The sequence below is a fragment of the Coregonus clupeaformis genome, chromosome 16, assembly GCF_020615455.1.
Source record: "Coregonus clupeaformis isolate EN_2021a chromosome 16, ASM2061545v1, whole genome shotgun sequence".
In the NCBI taxonomy this organism is placed as follows: Eukaryota; Metazoa; Chordata; class Actinopteri; order Salmoniformes; family Salmonidae; genus Coregonus; species Coregonus clupeaformis.
The window spans coordinates 12827024-12847539 of NC_059207.1; the positions used below are offsets into that span (position 1 = coordinate 12827024).

Below are 20516 nucleotides of genomic sequence, written 5' to 3' on the forward strand. Positions count from 1 at the left end.
CACCATCCCAACCGTGAAGCATGGAGGTGGAAACATAATTCTTTGGGGATGCTTTTCTGCAAAGGGGACAGGACGACTGCACCGTATTGAGGGGAGGATGGATGGGGCCATGTATCGCGAGATCTTGGCCAACAACCTCCTTCCCTCAGTAAGAGCATTGAAGATGGGTCGTGGCTGGGTCTTCCAGCATGACAACGACCCAAAACACACAGCCAGGGCAACTAAGGAGTGGCTCCGTAAGAAGCATCTCAAGGTCCTGGAGTGGCCTAGCCAGTCTCCAGACCTGAACCCAATAGACAATCTTTGGAGGGAGCTGAAAGTCCGTATTGCCCAGCGACAGTCCCGAAACCTGAAGGATCTGGAGAAGGTGGGCCAAAATCCCTGCTACAGTGTGTGCAAACCTGGTCAAGACCTACAGGAAACGTATGATCTCTGTAATTGCAAACAAAGGTTTCTGTACCAAATATTAAGTTCTGCTTTTCTGATGTATCAAATACTTATATCATGCAATAAAATGCAAATTAATTACTTAAAAATCATACAATGTGATTTTCTAGATTTTTGTTTTAGATTCCATCTCTCACAGTTGAAGTGTACCTATGATAAAAAATTACAGACCTCTACATGCTTTGTAAGTAGGAAAACCTGCAAAATCGGTAGTGTATCAAATACTTGTTCTCCCCACTGTATATATACATATACATATATATATATACATATATATATACACAATATATATATATATATATATATATACATATATACACACGTGGTCCTCTGTAGCTCAGCTGGTAGAGCACGGCGCTTGTAACGCCAAGGTAGTGGGTTCGATCCCCGGGACCACCCATACACAAAAAAAAATGTATGCACGCATGACTGTAAGTCGCTTTGGATAAAAGCGTCTGCTAATTGGCATATTATATATTATATTATATTATATTATTATATATTATATAATATATATATATATATATATATATATATATATATATATATATACACACATATATATACACATATATATACACACATATACATATACATATATATATAAATATATACACACACATTTACATATATATATTTTCTCTACCTTTGCATATTTGTGATACTGAATGTTATCAGATCTTCAACCAAAACCTAATATTAGATAAAGGGAACATAAGTGAACAAATAACACAACAATTGCATATTTATTTCATAAACAAAGTTACGCAACACCCAATTCCCCTGTGTGGAAAAGGAATTGACCCCTTACACTCAATAACTGGTTGTGCCACCTTTAGCTGCAATGACTCCAACCAAATGCTTCCTGTAGTTGTTGATCAGTCTCTCACGTCACTGTGGAGGAATTTTGGCCCACTCTTCCATGCAGGACTGCTTTAACTCAGTGACGTGTGGGTTTTCAAGCATGAACTGCTCGTTTCAAGTCCTGCCACAACATCTCAATTGGGATTAGGTCTGGACTTTGACTAGGCCATTCCAAAACTTCCAATTTGTTGCCTTTTAGCTATTTTCATGTAGACTTGATTGTGTGTTTTGGATCATTGTCTTGCTGCATGACCCAGCTGCGCTTCAGCTTCAGCTCACAGACGGATGGTCTGACATTCTCCTGTAGAATTCTCTGATACGGAGCAGAATTCATGGTTCCTTCTATTAAGGCAAGTCGTCCAGGTCCTGAGGCAGCAAAGCATCCCCAAACCATCACACCACCACCACCATGCTTGACCTTTGGTATGATGTTCTTACTGTGGAATGCAGTGTTTGGTTTTCGGCAGGCATTACTGGAACCATGTCGTCCAAAAAGTTATACTTTTGAATCATCTGTCCATAGAACGTTCTTCCAAGAGTCTTGATGATCATCCAGGTGCTTTTTGGCAAACTTGAGTCAACTTTTTGGACGAGATGGGTCCCATTACACATCCTGCCCACATACTACCCACCCTATTCTCTCTTTCTCTCATTCTCCCGCTCCACTCTCCCCCTCTCTCGGTTGTCTTCTTTCTTTCTTTCTTTCTTTCTTTCTTTCTTTCTTTCTTTCTTTCTTTCTTTCTTTCTTTCTTTCTTTCTTTCTTTCTTTCTTTCTTTCTTTCTTTCTTTCTTTCTTTCTTTCTTTCTTTCTTTCTTTCTTTCTTTCTTTCTTTCTTTCTTTCTTTCTTTCACTCTCCCTCCCAGTCTCAAAAAGCAGGCTTGATAGGGCCAGAAGGTAATGACACAGCTGCCATGATGCAACAAGCAGACCTGTCCACTGTCAACAATTGAAATCATGAAGGAATAAGCTGTCATTAAGAGGGCCTCTCCCTGCAGTGGAGCTGTCAGCCGACAACCTCCCTCCTCTCCCCTCCCCACTCTGCCTCGCCTGGAGTGGGCTCCCCTCGCCTGGAGTGGGCTCCCCTCGCCTGGAGTGGGCTCCCCTCGCCTGTCACTTTACAGCCAGGCTCTAGGAATAGCACCACTTCCACACCACCTGCAACAACTGTGCAGAGTGTGAGGGAGGGTGGTGTGACTGGAGCGTGTGTGAGTATTGCATAGTGTACTCATGCATAAAATATCTTTGCAAAGGCACTGGCATAGCCTGTTCAGCAGTCATAAATGGGTAGGTATAGTTGTCATAAGTAGGTGTAGTGTTTTGGACACCATACACTCTGGGCAATGCTTATTTAGTTGTCATAGTCTTGGGGATAGTGTGATAGCTTGTCATAGACGAGCATACTTATTATCATGGTGTAAGCTACAGTTACCTTGGTTATCACTGTGGCTACTGATATAGCCTATAGGTTGGCGTCACAGACATTAGTGTGTTTTGAGTAGGGAAGGTGGAGAGGGCTGGTTGCCCTCAGATTCACCCAGTCAGGGGGAGGAGGGCGTCTGGCGTCTGAATAACCAGCTCAATCAGTTCATTTTCCGACAATCCCCGGCTGCCAGAACAGATCCCATTGGACAGGAGGCAGAGCCTAAGTGTGTCTTCAAAGGAGGTTGGAGAGGAATGAAGAGTGAGTTTTCACCGCTGACACGTACATGGTGTGAATTCCCCCCTCTGCCAGCGATACGGCAGCATGTGCGTGGTGTGTGCGTGTGTGGTGTGTGCGTGTTGAATGGCTAAGGGCTCCTCCCTTTGTTTCCATCAGAGTGTTGGCTGCTGGGCTCAGACTGGCCAGATCCTCTGCATCTCCTAGTGAACATAGGAAGGGCCAACAGGGGTAACACAGGCGGAGGTGGGGGGGGATTTTTAAGGGGGGTGAAATGAATTATTTCTCTCCCACCATGCAAATCTGCACTGAATTGCCTTTGTAGGCAAAATACATAATAGTAGCAGTAAAACAGTTTATTATAGCCTAATCCCATTATGTCCCTGTCATGGCTGCCTAAGGAGAGGGAACATCTAAGCCCCTAAATGAGTTCTATGTACACTTTAGCCTTAGCTCTTCTCCTCAGACAGTACACACTCTGCTGTTCAATATCCTGTACACACTACAGCAGCACTCTGTGGCTGTACAGCTCCAACAGAGGAGAGCAGCCTTCCAGACAAGTGGCCAGACAGGAAGGAGGGAAAATGAGAGGAGAGTGGAGGAGAGTGGAGGAGAGGAGGACATGATGAAAATGCAGTGTGAAGAGGTTCTACTTGATCTCCTGGCAGTCTGTGTGATACATCAGCCCACCTGAGATAAGAAGAGACTGAGATGCCTGTATGCCTGCCTGACTGCCTGCCTGCCTGCCTGTCTGTCTGTCTGTCTGTCTGTCTGTCTGTCTGTCTGTCTGTCTGTCTGTCTGTCTGTCTGTCTGTCTGTCTGTCTGTCTGCATGTCTGTCTGCATGTCTGTCTGCATGTCTGTCTGTCTGTCTGCCTGCCTGCCTGCCTGCCTGCCTGCCTGCCTGTCTGTCTGCCTGCATGTCTGCCTGCATGTCTGCCTGCATGTCTGCCTGCATGTCTGTCTGCCTGCATGTCTGCCTGCATGTCTTCATCCGGAGGTCCAACAGCAGCAGCTACTACTATCTAGGCATCCAGCTCAATCCCAGTGTAAAGCCAGAGTGGAAGGACTTCCTGTAAATGCCATGATGGGGATGTGTCAAGGCATAAGGATACGGCTCTTTGTTTTACCATGATGAATGGACACGGCTACACACAGCGTTCTCTATATCTCGCCTGTCACTTTGCATCTGAGGAACGCAACTCTCCCGGCAAATGTAATAATAACCATTCGTACTGTAACACACACACACAAACATACATTTTCCACACATTTCTGCTCCGGTCGCGCCGGAAAAAGGACTTAGCCGCCAGACACAGCCGTGCAAGTTTTTATGACATTTAGAAGGAGAGAGAGAGTCAATTTGAACAGCGGGCCGATGAAATTAGGCAGGTAAGCTAGGCCAGGTTGACAAATGAGCACTGATACGAGGCAGGAAATAAGAGTGTGGAGAGTGGGGCTTCCGGCGCGCTAACGCAGACCTGCCATACACAAGGGCACGGAGAGAAGAAATTAGAATCTAAATTACACTTCACACTACATTGGTATCACAGCCAATGCTGGAACTCCACCTGGGTTTCCACATTATGAATGGGAGTCTATGGAGGAATGTACCAGCCAAAAACAGGTTTCTTTATTGGGGAGACAGCTAACAAAACAATAGGATACCTCTTCTGTGGTAGAGAGAAGTGAGTGAAAGGAGAGAGTCAAGGTGTTCTCAAAGCTTCCCCAGCCTCTTAGGCATGGTTGACTCCTAAAGACCTTTTTCCACTACCTTATATCATAACAACAACATACTGCTTCCACCCCGCCCCCTACTCCCAAACCCTGGGTATCTCCGGGGAGCACACTCCTGAAGGGGTGCACAGCTGGAATGCCTTGCAAGAATCTCCAAGAAAGAGGGGGTGAGAGTGTACAGAACAACTTTGTAGACACAAGCATAACCAACCAGGTCTGAGAGAGAGAGAAAGATGCACAGAAATAGGTTATAAGCCTACATATTCTCACAATAACAGTTTTATAATGCTGTCATATTCGACACAGAAATCATAAAGCAACAAAGACATACAGCACAAAAACAACACAGAATTACAATCAAAATGTCGCGCACACACACACGCACGTACAAACTCACACACACACTCACTCACACACACACTCACACTCACACCGCAACCTACAGTACAGGACAGCTTTGTTGGCACAACCCTAACCAGGTTACCATAGGTAACAACACCCTAACATAACACTAACCAACCAGGCTACCATAGCTAACAACACCCTAACACAACCCTAACCAACCAGGATACCATAGGTAACTACTCTCTAATACAACACTAACCAACCAGGCAACCATAGCTAACAACACCCTAACACAACCCTAACCAACCAGGCTACCATAGGTAACAACACCCTAACACAACCCTAACCAACCAGTATACCATAGTTAACAACACCCCAACACAACCCTAACCAACCAGTATACCATAGGTAACAACACCATAACACAACCCTAACCAACCAGGCTACCATAGGTAACAACACCCTAACACAACCCTAACCAACCAGTATACCATAGGTAACAACTAACTAACACAACCCTAACCAACCAGGCTACCATAGTTAACAACATCCTAACACAACCCTAACCAACCAGGCTACCAAAGGTAACAACTAACTAACACAACCCTAACCAACCAGTATACCATAGTTAACAACACCCCAACACAACCCTAACCAACCAGTATACCATAGGTAACAACACCATAACACAACCCTAACCAACCAGGCTACCATAGGTAACAACACCCTAACACAACCCTAACCAACCAGGCTACCACAGGTAACAACTAACTAACACAACCCTAACCAACCAGGCTACCATAGTTAACAACACCCTAACACAACCCTAACCAACCAGGCTACCACAGGTAACAACACCCTAACACAACCCTAACCAACCAGGATACCATAGTTAACAACACCCTAACACAACCCTAACTAACCAGGATACCATAGGTAACAACACCCTAACACAACCCTAACCAACCAGGCTACCACAGGTAACAACTAACTAACACAACCCTAACCAACCAGGATACCATAGTTACCCTAACCAACCAGGCTACAATAGGTAACAATGCCACACTGCCATTCATAAAGACAAGCAAGACCCATACATAAACACAACCTGCAGAGCCATCCCATGGCATCGCCATGGTAACCCCAACCACCCTGCCACCCTCCCACCCCTGTAACCCTGGCTGGGCAGCCCCAGTGGCCCCTGGGCGGTGTAGGGCCCCTACCTCCTTGGCGCGGGTGATGAAGGGGATCTGTGTTCCTGAGTCCAGGTCTTGGTTGATGATGAGGCGTCGTGCCCACTGGCCGGCCCGGACCACCCCGCCCCCCTGGATGAGCACCAGCAGCTTGGCAGGGTTGGACATGGCATCAGCACTCAGGTAGATGAAACTCCGGGGCTCCTCCTCTGTCACATCCACCTGGTCACATCACACAGTATCGTCTTTTCATTAGCAGTGTAATTTTAAACAAAATATATGGAAATTATTTTTAGAAGAAGTACAGTACTTGGGACTAAGCCTTGCTCTGTTCACACTGTTTTTCATAGGAAGTCTGACATACTCCAGAGTAACAAATAAGTCTTTCAGAAATGTGTGCGCACGCGCGTGTCCTTGACCGCCCTCCACCCCTTGGATGGATGTGGTCCCCAGTATGCCAGAGGAATCTCTAAGGAGACACACACTGTCCATAAAAACCATGGGTGGCAACTACAAGAACTGAATCCAAGCAGACAAAGAAAAGTAAGGGGGAGAGATCTTAGCCTTTCTCCTCTTTCTTTCTCTCGTTCCCTCCTTCTATACTTGGCCCTGGTTAATCCGTTTCAGATCTGTGGTCACAAGTTAAACTCGACGCAGGTGGACGGACCCAACACTACACACACACACACACACACACACACACACACAAGAACAGAGCAATTTTCCATGTGAATAAAGAGATAAATAGTGCAGGCAGATAAAAGTTGAAAAGTAAAAACTGGGTGTAATAAAACTGGGTCCTGGGTTAGCGAGGTGATTTATACACATTGTTAGTGCTGTTACAGCTACTCCCTGCACCAGGACAACACAGCTCCTAAAATCCACCAGAGCTAGAAAAATGATCCAAGCTAAAAAAGGACATACCCATTTTCCTTCAAAAGAAAGGCAACAGACTATTCAAGCATATGTTGAATGTTGGGATGAGCAGAGGCACAGAACAAGAATACACTAGAATACACTAGAACGCATTAGAAAACACTCCTGACAGCAAATAAAGTCCCATTGAGTGCATTTGAATGCAAAACAGATTAAGCAACAGATTTTCTGACTCTGAGATGGTGTGTCACAATACAGTTAATTTGTTGAGGAGACATTTTTGGACAAAGAGAGAGAGCTGGAAAAGCTTATTCGCCCCTCTCCAATCCTGGTTTTCGCGGGACACCTAATATCATAATCATTGTCAGAAGCCGTTGCATTTACGTCAATTTTCACATTAATACCCCCTATAATCTTCAAGGGCATGAATTAAATGCCTCGTTTTCCCCTTGCGATACTTACTGGCAAGATCGCTTTCGTCATATTGCACTTCTTCTCCAACAGTTCGTAAACATACTGTGTGATGATCTGAAAGACAAACAAAAACAAACATCTTTATTTGCAACTAACTACACTGCAAACACACCAATGATACAGTGTGAGTTACATCTCATGTTGATGTCAGTTACAAATCCCTATACAGCAACACAACAATGAAGAATAGCATGTAGCCTATGAGTAAAGAATAATGGACTTTTTGTTCGTATATACAGTGTTAGGACCCTAGACAGACAGGCAGTACTATTAGGACCCTAGACAGACAGTACTATTAGGCCCCTAGACAGACAGGCAGTACTATTAGGACCCTAGACAGACAGGCAGTACTATTAGGACCCTAGACAGACAGGCAGTACTATTAGGACCCTAGACAGACAGGCAGTACTATTAGGACCCTAGACAGACAGGCAGTACTATTAGGACCCTAGACAGACAGGCAGTACTATTAGGACCCTAGACAGACAGGCAGTACTATTAGGACCCTAGACAGACAGGCAGTACTATTAGGACCCTAGACAGACAGGCAGTACTATTAGGCCCCTAGACAGGCAGGCAGTACTATTAGGACCCTAGACAGACAGGCAGTACTATTAGGACCCTAGACAGACAGGCAGTACTATTAGGACCCTAGACAGACAGGCAGTACTATTAGGACCCTAGACAGGCAGTACTATTAGGACCCTAGACAGACAGGCAGTACTATTAGGACCCTAGACAGACAGGCAGTACTATTAGGACCCTAGACAGACAGGCAGTACTATTAGGACCCTAGACAGACAGGCAGTACTATTAGGCCCCTAGACAGACAGGCAGTACTATTAGGCCCCTAGACAGACAGGCAGTACTATTAGGACCCTAGACAGACAGGCAGTACTATTAGGACCCTAGACAGACAGGCAGTACTATTAGGACCCTAGACAGACAGGCAGTACTATTAGGACCCTAGACAGACAGGCAGTACTATTAGGACCCTAGACAGACAGGCAGTACTATTAGGACCCTAGACAGACAGGCAGTACATTAGGACCCTAGACAGACAGGCAGTACTATTAGGCCCCTAGACAGACAGGCAGTACTATTAGGCCCCTAGACAGACAGGCAGTACTATTAGGACCCTAGACAGACAGGCAGTACTATTAGGCCCCTAGACAGACAGGCAGTACTATTAGGCCCCTAGACAGGCAGTACTATTAGGACCCTAGACAGACAGGCAGTACTATTAGGACCCTAGACAGACAGGCAGTACTATTAGGACCCTAGACAGACAGGCAGTACTATTAGGCCCCTAGACAGACAGGCAGTACTATTAGGCCCCTAGACAGACAGGCAGTACTATTAGGCCCCTAGACAGACAGGCAGTACTATTAGGCCCCTAGACAGACAGGCAGTACTATTAGGACCCTAGACAGACAGGCAGTACTATTAGGACCCTAGACAGACAGGCAGTACTATTAGGACCCTAGACAGACAGGCAGTACTATTAGGCCCCTAGACAGACAGGCAGTACTATTAGGCCCCTAGACAGACAGGCAGTACTATTAGGACCCTAGACAGACAGGCAGAACTATTAGGACCCTAGACAGACAGGCAGTACTATTAGGCCCCTAGACAGACAGGCAGTACTATTAGGCCCCTAGACAGACAGGCAGTACTATTAGGACCCTAGACAGACAGGCAGTACTATTAGGCCCCTAGACAGACAGGCAGTACTATTAGGCCCCTAGACAGACAGGCAGTACTATTAGGCCCCTAGACAGACAGGCAGTACTATTAGGACCCTAGACAGACAGGCAGTACTATTAGGCCCCTAGACAGACAAGCAGTACTATTAGGACCCTAGACAGACAGGCAGTACTATTAGGCCCCTAGACAGACAGGCAGTACTATTAGGCCCCTAGACACAGGCAGTACTATTAGGCCCCTAGACAGGCAGTACTATTAGGACCCTAGACAGACAGGCAGTACTATTAGGACCCTAGACAGACAGGCAGTACTATTAGGCCCCTAGACAGACAGTACTATTAGGACCCTAGACAGAAAGGCAGTACTATTAGGACCCTAGACAGGCAGTACTATTAGGCCCCTAGACAGACAGGCAGTACTATTAGGCCCCTAGACAGACAGTACTATTAGGACCCTAGACAGACAGGCAGTACTATTAGGACCCTAGACAGATAGGCAGTACTATTAGGACCCTAGACAGACAGGCAGTACTATTAGGACCCTAGACAGACAGGCAGTACTATTAGGACCCTAGACAGACAGGCAGTACTATTAGGACCCTAGACAGACAGGCAGTACTATTAGGCCCCTAGACAGACAGGCAGTACTATTAGGCCCCTAGACAGACAGGCAGTACTATTAGGACCCTAGACAGACAGGCAGAACTATTAGGACCCTAGACAGACAGGCAGTACTATTAGGCCCCTAGACAGACAGGCAGTACTATTAGGCCCCTAGACAGACAGGCAGTACTATTAGGACCCTAGACAGACAGGCAGTACTATTAGGCCCCTAGAGAGACAGGCAGTACTATTAGGCCCCTAGACAGACAGGCAGTACTATTAGGCCCCTAGACAGACAGGCAGTACTATTAGGACCCTAGACAGACAGGCAGTACTATTAGGCCCCTAGACAGACAGGCAGTACTATTAGGACCCTAGACAGACAGGCAGTACTATTAGGCCCCTAGACAGACAGGCAGTACTATTAGGACCCTAGACACAGGCAGTACTATTAGGCCCCTAGACAGGCAGTACTATTAGGACCCTAGACAGACAGGCAGTACTATTAGGACCCTAGACAGACAGGCAGTACTATTAGGACCCTAGACAGGCAGTACTATTAGGACCCTAGACAGGCAGTACTATTAGGCCCCTAGACAGACAGGCAGTACTATTAGGCCCCTAGACAGACAGTACTATTAGGACCCTAGACAGACAGGCAGTACTATTAGGACCCTAGACAGACAGGCAGTACTATTAGGACCCTAGACAGACAGGCAGTACTATTAGGACCCTAGACAGACAGGCAGTACTATTAGGACCCTAGACAGACAGGCAGTACTATTAGGACCCTAGACAGACAGGCAGTACTATTAGGACCCTAGACAGACAGGCAGTACTATTAGGCCCCTAGACAGACAGGCAGTACTATTAGGCCCCTAGACAGACAGGCAGTACTATTAGGACCCTAGACAGACAGGCAGAACTATTAGAACCCTAGACAGACAGGCAGTACTATTAGGCCCCCTAGACAGACAGGCAGTACTATTAGGACCCTAGACAGACAGGCAGTACTATTAGGCCCCTAGACAGACAGGCAGTACTATTAGGCCCCTAGACAGACAGGCAGTACTGATTAGGCCCCCTAGACAGACAGGCAGTACTATTAGGACCCTAGACAGACAGGCAGTACTATTAGGCCCCTAGACAGACAGGCAAGTACTATTAGGACCCTAGACAGACAGGCAGTACTATTAGGCCCCCTAGACAGACAGGCAGTACTATTAGGACCCTAGACAGACAGGCAGTACTATTAGGCCCCTAGACAGACAGGCAGTACTATTAGGGCCCCCTAGACACAGGCAGTACTATTAGGGCCCCTAGACAGGCAGTACTATTAGGACCCTAGACAGACAGGCAGTACTATTAGGACCCTAGACAGGCAGTACTATTAGGCCTAGACAGACAGGCAGTACTATTAGGACCCTAGACAGACAGTACTATTAGGCCCCTAGACAGACAGGCAGTACTATTAGGACCCTAGACAGACAGACAGTACTATTAGGCCCCTAGACAGGCAGGCAGTACTATTAGGACCCTAGACAGACAGGCAGTACTATTAGGACCCTAGACAGACAGGCAGTACTATTAGGCCCCTAGACAGAAAGGCAGTACTATTAGGACCCTAGACAGGCAGTACTATTAGGACCCTAAACAGGCAGTACTATTAGGCCCCTAGACAGACAGGCAGTACTATTAGGCCCCTAGACAGACAGTACTATTAGGACCCTAGACAGACAGGCAGTACTATTAGGACCCTAGACAGACAGTACTATTAGGACCCTAGACAGACAGGCAGTACTATTAGGACCCTAGACAGACAGTACTATTAGGCCCCTAGACAGACAGGCAGTACTATTAGGCCCCTAGACAGGCAGTAATATTAGGACCCTAGACAGACAGGCAGTACTATTAGGACCCTAGACAGACAGGCAGTACTATTAGGCCCCTAGACAGGCAGTACTATTAGGCCCCTAGACAGGCAGTACTATTAGGACCCTAGACAGGCAGGCAGTACTATTAGGACCCTAGACAGACAGGCAGTATTATTAGGCCCCTAGACAGGCAGTACTATTAGGCCCCTAGACAGGCAGTACTATTAGGACCCTAGACAGACAGGCAGTACTATTAGGCCCCTAGACAGACAGGCAGTACTATTAGGACCCTAGACAGACAGGCAGTACTATTAGGACCCTAGACAGACAGGCAGTACTATTAGGCCCCTAGACAGGCAGTACTATTAGGCCCCTAGACAGACAGGCAGTACTATTAGGCCCCTAGACAGGCAGGCAGTACTATTAGGCCCCTAGACAGGCAGGCAGTACTATTAGGCCCCTAGACAGGAAGGCAGTACTATTAGGCCACTAGACAGACTGGCAGTATTATTAGGCCCCTAGACAGGCAGGCAGTACTATTAGGCCCCTAGACAGACAGGCAGTACTATTAGGCCCCTAGACACAGGCAGTACTATTAGGCCCCTAGACAGGCAGTACTATTAGGACCCTAGACAGACAGGCAGTACTATTAGGACCCTAGACAGGCAGTACTATTAGGCCCCTAGACAGACAGGCAGTACTATTAGGACCCTAGACAGACAGTACTATTAGGCCCCTAGACAGACAGGCAGTACTATTAGGACCCTAGACAGACAGACAGTACTATTAGGCCCCTAGACAGGCAGGCAGTACTATTAGGACCCTAGACAGACAGGCAGTACTATTAGGACCCTAGACAGACAGGCAGTACTATTAGGCCCCTAGACAGAAAGGCAGTACTATTAGGACCCTAGACAGGCAGTACTATTAGGACCCTAAACAGGCAGTACTATTAGGCCCCTAGACAGACAGGCAGTACTATTAGGCCCCTAGACAGAGCAGTACTATTAGGACCCTAGACAGACAGGCAGTACTATTAGGACCCTAGACAGACAGTACTATTAGGACCCTAGACAGACAGGCAGTACTATTAGGACCCTAGACAGACAGTACTATTAGGCCCCTAGACAGACAGGCAGTACTATTAGGCCCCTAGACAGGCAGTAATATTAGGACCCTAGACAGACAGGCAGTACTATTAGGACCCTAGACAGACAGGCAGTACTATTAGGCCCCTAGACAGGCAGTACTATTAGGCCCCTAGACAGGCAGTACTATTAGGACCCTAGACAGGCAGGCAGTACTATTAGGACCCTAGACAGACAGGCAGTATTATTAGGCCCCTAGACAGGCAGTACTATTAGGGCCCCTAGACAGGCAGTACTATTAGGACCTAGACAGACAGGCAGTACTATTAGGACCCTAGACAGACAGGCAGTACTATTAGGACCCTAGACAGACAGGCAGTACTATTAGGACCCTAGACAGACAGGCAGTACTATTAGGCCCCTAGACAGGCAGTACTATTAGGCCCCTAGACAGACAGGCAGTACTATTAGGCCCCTAGACAGGCAGGCAGTACTATTAGGCCCCTAGACAGACAGGCAGTACTATTAGGCCCCTAGACAGGAAGGCAGTACTATTAGGCCACTAGACAGACAGGCAGTACTATTAGGCCCCTAGACAGGCAGGCAGTACTATTAGGCCCCTAGACAGACAGGCAGTACTATTAGGCCCCTAGACAGGCAGGCAGTACTATTAGGCCCCTAGACAGACAGTACTATTAGGCCCCTAGACAGGCAGGCAGTACTATTAGGCCCCTAGACAGACAGGCAGTACTATTAGGACCCTAGACAGACAGTACTATTAGGCCCCTAGACAGACAGGCAGTACTATTAGGCCCCTAGACAGACAGTACTATTAGGCCCCTAGACAGGCAGGCAGTACTATTAGGCCCCTAGACAGACAGGCAGTACTATTAGGCCCCTAGACAGACAGTACTATTAGGCCCCTAGACAGACAGGCAGTACTATTAGGCCCCTAGACAGGCAGTACTATTAGGCCCCTAGACAGACAGGCAGTAATATTAGGCCCCTAGATGGACAGGCAGTACTATTAGGCCCCTAGACAGGAAGGCAGTACTATTAGGCCCCTAGACAGGCAGTACTATTCGGCACCTAGACAGACAGGCAGTACTATTAGGCCCCTAGACAGACAGATTATACTGTATGTGTGAGATAATTTAAAGTGTCTGGAGTTGGCCATGCTGTGCTGTGCTGTGCTCTTCAAGCTCAAAGAGCTCAGTGCAGGCCCGGTGTTGGGGGAATGGAAGCCAAGGGAGTGTGTGGTACAGAGTTGATGTAAGGTATGTTCATTCCCCCCAGCCACAGCACTAAGGAACTTGTATAGAGTAAGTTTAACCCCAGGCCAACGGTTTCATGGTTCAATGACATCAACAACTGTATTTGTCTCCTTCCCTTCCCTCTCCTTCTTGATTCTCGGCAGCTGAAAACATAAGAGCTTTTGTGGAGATGTTGTTTTTGGGGGAAGTGGATGAGAGAAGGACGAGGGATGAGAGAGGAGGACACTTTCTGTCGGTCGTGTTTTGGAGTGTTTGTAGTGGATTATGATGACCTCAGCTATGAGAATGGGGGGTTTGGGGTATTGGGGTTATTACTGGGAGTATTATTGGGGGTATTTATTAAACGTGACCAGCCTGGCATGGAATGGCATGGCGGTGCACAGGGTTGTGTGGTGTGGCGTGGTGTGGCTGAGGTCTGTGGCATCAGACAAGGGGACATGTTTGCTGTGACCACAGGGACAGCTGGACAATCCAGAGCGAGGCCCCTCTGTGTTTATGTTAGCTGGACTCTCTGGAGCCAGCCAGCCCCACAGGAAACCAGGGCCAGTGAGGGGGGCACCATGGAGGCAGAGCGTGTCCGAGCCCTTGGCCTGATGACATAATCACGCATGCATGCACGCACACACACACACACACACACACACACACACACACACACACACACAAACACACACAAACACACACAAACACACAGACCGAGCGACTGCACGCCCTCACACTGTCACACGGCCCAGATATTTCAACCTGGTTAGAAAGCCTGAATGCTCCATCAGTACATACTACTAAAACATAGTACACCTGGTTCATACACCAAAACGACCAGTCTATTAGCCGGGTCCCAGATCTGTTTGTGCCATCATGTCAACTCCTTGCCATGCAAAACATGACAGCACAAACAGATCTGGGACCAGGCTACCAGTCTATGATAGCAGGGACTGGGTCTGTGATAGTCAGGGGATATAATACTAAACAACATACAGAGCAGGGGTTGGAACTGGTTCAGGGAACAGAACTGAAAACTGGAAAATACAGTGGGGAAAAAAAGTATTTAGTCAGCCACCAATTGTGCAAGTTCTCCCACTTAAAAAGATGAGAGAGGCCTTTAATTTTTATCATAGGTACACGTCAACTATGACAGACAAAATGAGAAAAAAAATCTAGAAAATCACATTGTAGGATTTTTTATGAATTTATTTGCAAATTATGGTGGAAAATAAGTATTTGGTCAATAACAAAAGTTTCTCAATACTTTGTTATATACCCTTTGTTGGCAATGACACAGGTCAAACGTTTTCTGTAAGTCTTCACAAGGTTTTCACACACTATTTTGGCCCATTCCTCCATGCAGATCTCCTCTAGAGCAGTGATGTTTTGGGGCTGTCGCTGGGCAACACGGACTTTCAACTCCCTCAAAGATTTTCTATGGGGTTGAGATCTGGAGACTGGCTAGGCCACCCAGGACCTTGAAATGCTTCTTACGAAGCCACTCCTTCGTTGCCCGGGCAGTGTGTTTGGGATCATTGTCATGCTGAAAGACCCAGCCACGTTTCATCTTCAATGCCCTTGCTGATGGAAGGAGGTTTTCACTCAAAATCTCACGATACATGGCCCCATTCATTCTTTCCTTTACACGGATCAGTCGTCCTGGTCCCTTTGCAGAAAAACAGCCCCAAAGCATGATGTTTCCACCCCCATGCTTCACAGTAGGTATGGTGTTCTTTGGATGCAACTCAGCATTCTTTGTCCTCCAAACACGACGAGTTGAGTTTTTACCAAAAAGTTATATTTTGGTTTCATCTGACCATATGACATTCTCCCAATCCTCTTCTGGATCATCCAAATGCACTCTAGCAAACTTCAGACGGGCCTGGATATGTACTGGCTTAAGCAGGGGGACACATCTGGAACTGCAGGATTTGAGTCCTGGCGGCGTAGTGTGTTACTGATGGTAGGCTTTGTTACTTTGGTCCCAGCTCTATGCAGGTCATTCACTAGGTCCCCTGTGTGGTTCTGGGATTTTTGCTCACCGTTCTTGTGATAATTTTGACCCCACGGGGTGAGATCTTGCGTGGAGCCCCAGATCGAGGGAGATTATCAGTGGACTTGTATGTCTTCCATTTCCTAATAATTGCTCCCACAGTTGATTTCTTCAAACCAAGCTGCTCACCTATTGCAGATTCAGTCTTCCCAGCCTGGTGCAGGTCTACAATTTTGTTTCTGGTGTCCTTTGACAGCTCTTTGGTCTTGGCCATAGTGGAGTTTGGAGTGTGACTGTTTGAGGTTGTGGACAGGTGTCTTTATACTGATAACAAGTTCAAACAGGTGCTATTAATACAGGTAACGAGTGGAGGACAGAGGAGCCTCTTAAAGAAGAAGTTACAGGTCTGTGAGAGCCAGAAATCTTGCTTGTTTGTAGGTGACCAAATACTTATTTTCCACCATAATTTGCAAATAAATTCATTAAAAATCCTACAGTGTGATTTTCTGGATTTTTTTTTCTTAATTTGTCTGTCATAGTTGACGTGAAATTACAGGTCTCTCTCATCTTTTTAAGTGGGAGAACCTGCACAATTGGTGGCTGACTAAATACTTTTTTTCCCCACTGTAACTACATTTTTAGAGGAACAGAATCAGAACCAGGAATGAAAGTGATCTATACTGTTCCCTTATTTTAAAAGCATGGGAACTGGTTAATAATGTTATTTTACGTTACTGGCGTTTTTTTTCAGTCCCACAAAAAAAGCGACAAGGCGCCTTTGCAAAGCCCTCTCTGTCATTCAGAAACTGATTCCAGTGTCTGCCTGCCTGCCTGCCTGCTGAACATCTTTGCCAGTGTGTGCATGTTTAGGCATTAGGCAACCTGCCCCTCCGAAGCCGAAGCATAGTCTAGTAGCCTACTGACGTTACAAGCGTGATTCAGAAATTAGGGAGAGAAGAATGGATTAACCGTTTCAATACTAGTTAAGGATACTATAGTCTGATGAATCATGCTGTAATACACAATTAATTGGTATATACAGCATGAGACATTTGTGTGCAAAATTGTGTAAATGTTCCTTAGAAGCCAGAATGTTGAATATAATTACATTTAAACTTGCTCTGCCAATTGTCTATGTGGTTTGTCCTTCGGCTGTTCGAAAATTTAGAAAAGATATCCACAGAGCAGTGTTTTACCACAACTTTCAGTACGCTGGTCTGTATATTGGCTCATACTTCCGGTTTTAATTTTCAATACTGATGCAATTCGCACGTGACAAACACTTGCACAATATGGCTGAGCCTAACCGAACCACAGACCGAACGGTCAACACTTCCAGCTGATTACGAGGAAACGTGCTTCCGTAGACTACGTTCGGATATTGTTTACATATTGTGCATCACGTGCAATGAGCCAAGTGACTGACAGAACCTACCGGCGCCGCAAAAAGTTGGGTAAACAACACTTTCCTGTGGATACCCCATCTACAACTCCTACCGCCAAAAGTACAACCGGTAAAGTCACCTCAAATATCATTTTATTCAACATTCTGGCTTGTAGAGACTATTGCGTCTTTTTTACAGCGACTTCTTTCAGACTGATATCCATGGAGTAACCATGGTAACAGTCTAATGTTTAGGCAAAGGATACTATAGTTATCATCGTTTCATTGGATTTATTAACTACAGGTAAGACGTTATTTTAATTTTAATTATGGTCCCGCTCTGCACACACAAGCTTGTTACTAGCTGGTCCAACGTTAAGCCCACTCTCTGAAGTTCAAAGACATTTACATTTGACATTTTAGTCATAAAGCAGACGCTCTTATCCAGAGCGACTTAAAGTTAGTGAGTGCATACATTATTTTTATTTTTTTCATACTGGCCCCCCGTGGGAATCGAACCCACAACCCTGGCGTTGCTTCTGTATTCAAAGCCCACAGTCTCCTCTAACCAAAGTCAGAGGAAAAAGGCTAATACCAGTCATAATAACCACATGCTCTTGAAACTCATTGCTAACCTGATTATGTGTCTAAAGAATCACATTATGGACAAATGATGCCATGATTAGGAGGGAGTAGCCAATCACAGGCCGGCGGACAAACGAAATGAGATGATGGACCTTACCATTTGACCCGCTGGATGAGGAATGCTCTGAACGCTAAGAGATACAGGCCACCCCGAGTCAGCTAATTCACTGAAATGTCAGGTTCCCTGATGAAGACTAAAATGATTGCGAGGTTCAAAATGCAGGTGTTTAATGACATCAATAAGCCTTGCAGGAAATGTCATTTGTGCTACATTATTTGTTCAGCGCCTCAGGTGGCCCGAGAACTATCTGCTATGGAAAAAGAGAAGGATGACGGAGGTGGGGAGGGGGAAGTGGACTGAGAGAATGAACGTGTATGTGAGTGCACGCATATGTAGGCTATAGCGTGTATGAAGCATAGTGCTGTTTTGTGTGTGTGTATCTATGTATGTGTGTGTGAACTAGTCAGTCAGCGGCTACACTGATGGGGCTTTGTTCAGGTTAACAGACAGGCCTAGGGTCAGGATAAAGGGGCTTGCTGATTGTAGTCAGATGAGGAAGCACAGCTCTGAGATCAGTATCACTCCGGGCCCGGATGAGAGAGAGAGAGAGAGAAAGAGAGAGAGAAGGAGACTCACACACACACACAGGCAAACTCACACACACTCACACACACAGGCAAACTCACACACACACACACACACACACACACACACAAGCAAAGGCAAAGACGCGCACACACACACACAAGCACTACAAGAAAAGCTGCAAGAGAAAATGTCTACCATTCCTGCGTGGGCCTCAGCCAAAGCCTGTCTAACGCGGTCTTTGCAGCCGATCAGCAGAATGGGATCCACCACTTTGTCACATCATTAACACTGTGTTATTAGTCCCATAATGAAAGGCCTGGCCCTGCAGGTAGTGGAGGAGTGCTAAGTGGTTCTGTCTTGCTCTCTCTCCCTGGAGCTCTGTCTGTCTGGGTCTGGCTGGCTGCTGGTGCTGCTGAGGATGACGCTGTGCACTCACACTGACAGGGATTGGGGACATTTGGCTGAGGGAAACATAATATTGTGTAATACCATAGCGTTTTCAAACCCAGAGGCCCAACAGGCTAATACTTACGGGAACGACTCGCAAAGCAGACTTGACAGACCAGACCAGGTTTTGGGGTTTGGCAAATCAATGGGAGAAGTAAAAAATGTGTCCTTAGTGGTTAATTTTCTTGAAAACTAAAGGCAAAACCTAGATTGGAGCCAACGTCTTCAGTAGCTAAACTGTCATTACTAAAACCTTGTGAAAGTGCCTTTGATTTGACGGCCAGTTCGGTGCGACATGACCATTAGATCCGATGCCATGTTTCTGCGCATGAGCTGTGCTAGATAATGTCGCCATGACATCGCCTACAAGCATGAATAGGGCATTCTACTGGAGAAGCAGTTTCTAGGCCTCTTTATTTAACTTCTCTTTGGTAATACTGCCAGTATTACTTAAACTACTCAATGTGGCATACGTATCAAAACGAGTGTTAACGGAACAGCTGTGCGACAGCGTGGCTGAGTATGGGGAGGCAGATGAGTGGAAGATGAGGAGGAGGAAGCTGCATATATCCCTGACCTCCCTGTTGACATGTGACATCACTCAGATGATGTCTCCACGTCTCTCAAAGCAGGTAACCCACATCCCCAGGCCTCCACTCTATCAAGGCCAGCCTGCGGTTCTAAACAGAAACAGTCGGGACAGGCAGCCTTAAAGATACTGGGGCTGACCCTTCCTTATACCTTTCTCTGGGGGTCTGTGTGATTTGTTTTAGGGGAAGTGTTGTGGTGACGTGCCCCCCTAAACCCCCCCCCACCCCCACCCCAGGACCCAGGAGGAGCAGAGAGGAAGGAAAGGCCTTACAGGAGGGTTCAGTCTGTGGGGGAGGGAGGGGTGACGGAGGGGGGAAAGAGAGAGGTAATCCAAGGGAGCGTGTGTGTTGTCGGTGGAGCCAGGGAGGGAGGGAGGGAGGACGACTGGCCTTGACCAAGCACTTTTCACTGTGTGGGCGAGCGATAGCCCCCCCATCTAAACACTTCTCCTACCCCTCTCCTCATCTCTCTACAGCCCCCCTCCTCTCACCACTCACCTGGTTAAGGCCTTAATGAAGACCACTGTGTCCGGAAGTCCATCTGTTTGTAAACTCCCCTGGTGGAAAAACCCTATACAAACTAACAGGGAGGGCCGCCCTCAGAGAGAGGGAGGGAAAGGGGGAGAGAGAGAGAGAGGGAGAGAGGAAGAGAGGGATAGAGAGAGGGGGTATCCAGACCTCCCACACTGTCTGATTACTTCGGTCATGCTTGGTCCGGCTGACCGCTCTTAAGGCGATAAGGAGA

The 20516-nt window shown here is 46.8% G+C and overlaps 1 protein-coding gene across 1 annotated transcript in view; it reads right to left on the reverse strand.

The window, feature by feature from the left end:
- LOC121584445 (cotranscriptional regulator FAM172A homolog) overlaps positions 1-20516 on the reverse strand; it is a 281345-nt gene that overhangs the window by 244717 nt on the left and 16112 nt on the right. Inside the window, exons 5-6 of the mRNA XM_041900328.2 lie at positions 7582-7647; positions 6274-6465 (exon numbers count right to left, since the gene is read on the reverse strand). Coding sequence (XP_041756262.2) covers positions 6274-6465; positions 7582-7647 — 258 coding nt within the window. The remainder of the gene's footprint in view (positions 1-6273; positions 6466-7581; positions 7648-20516) is intronic.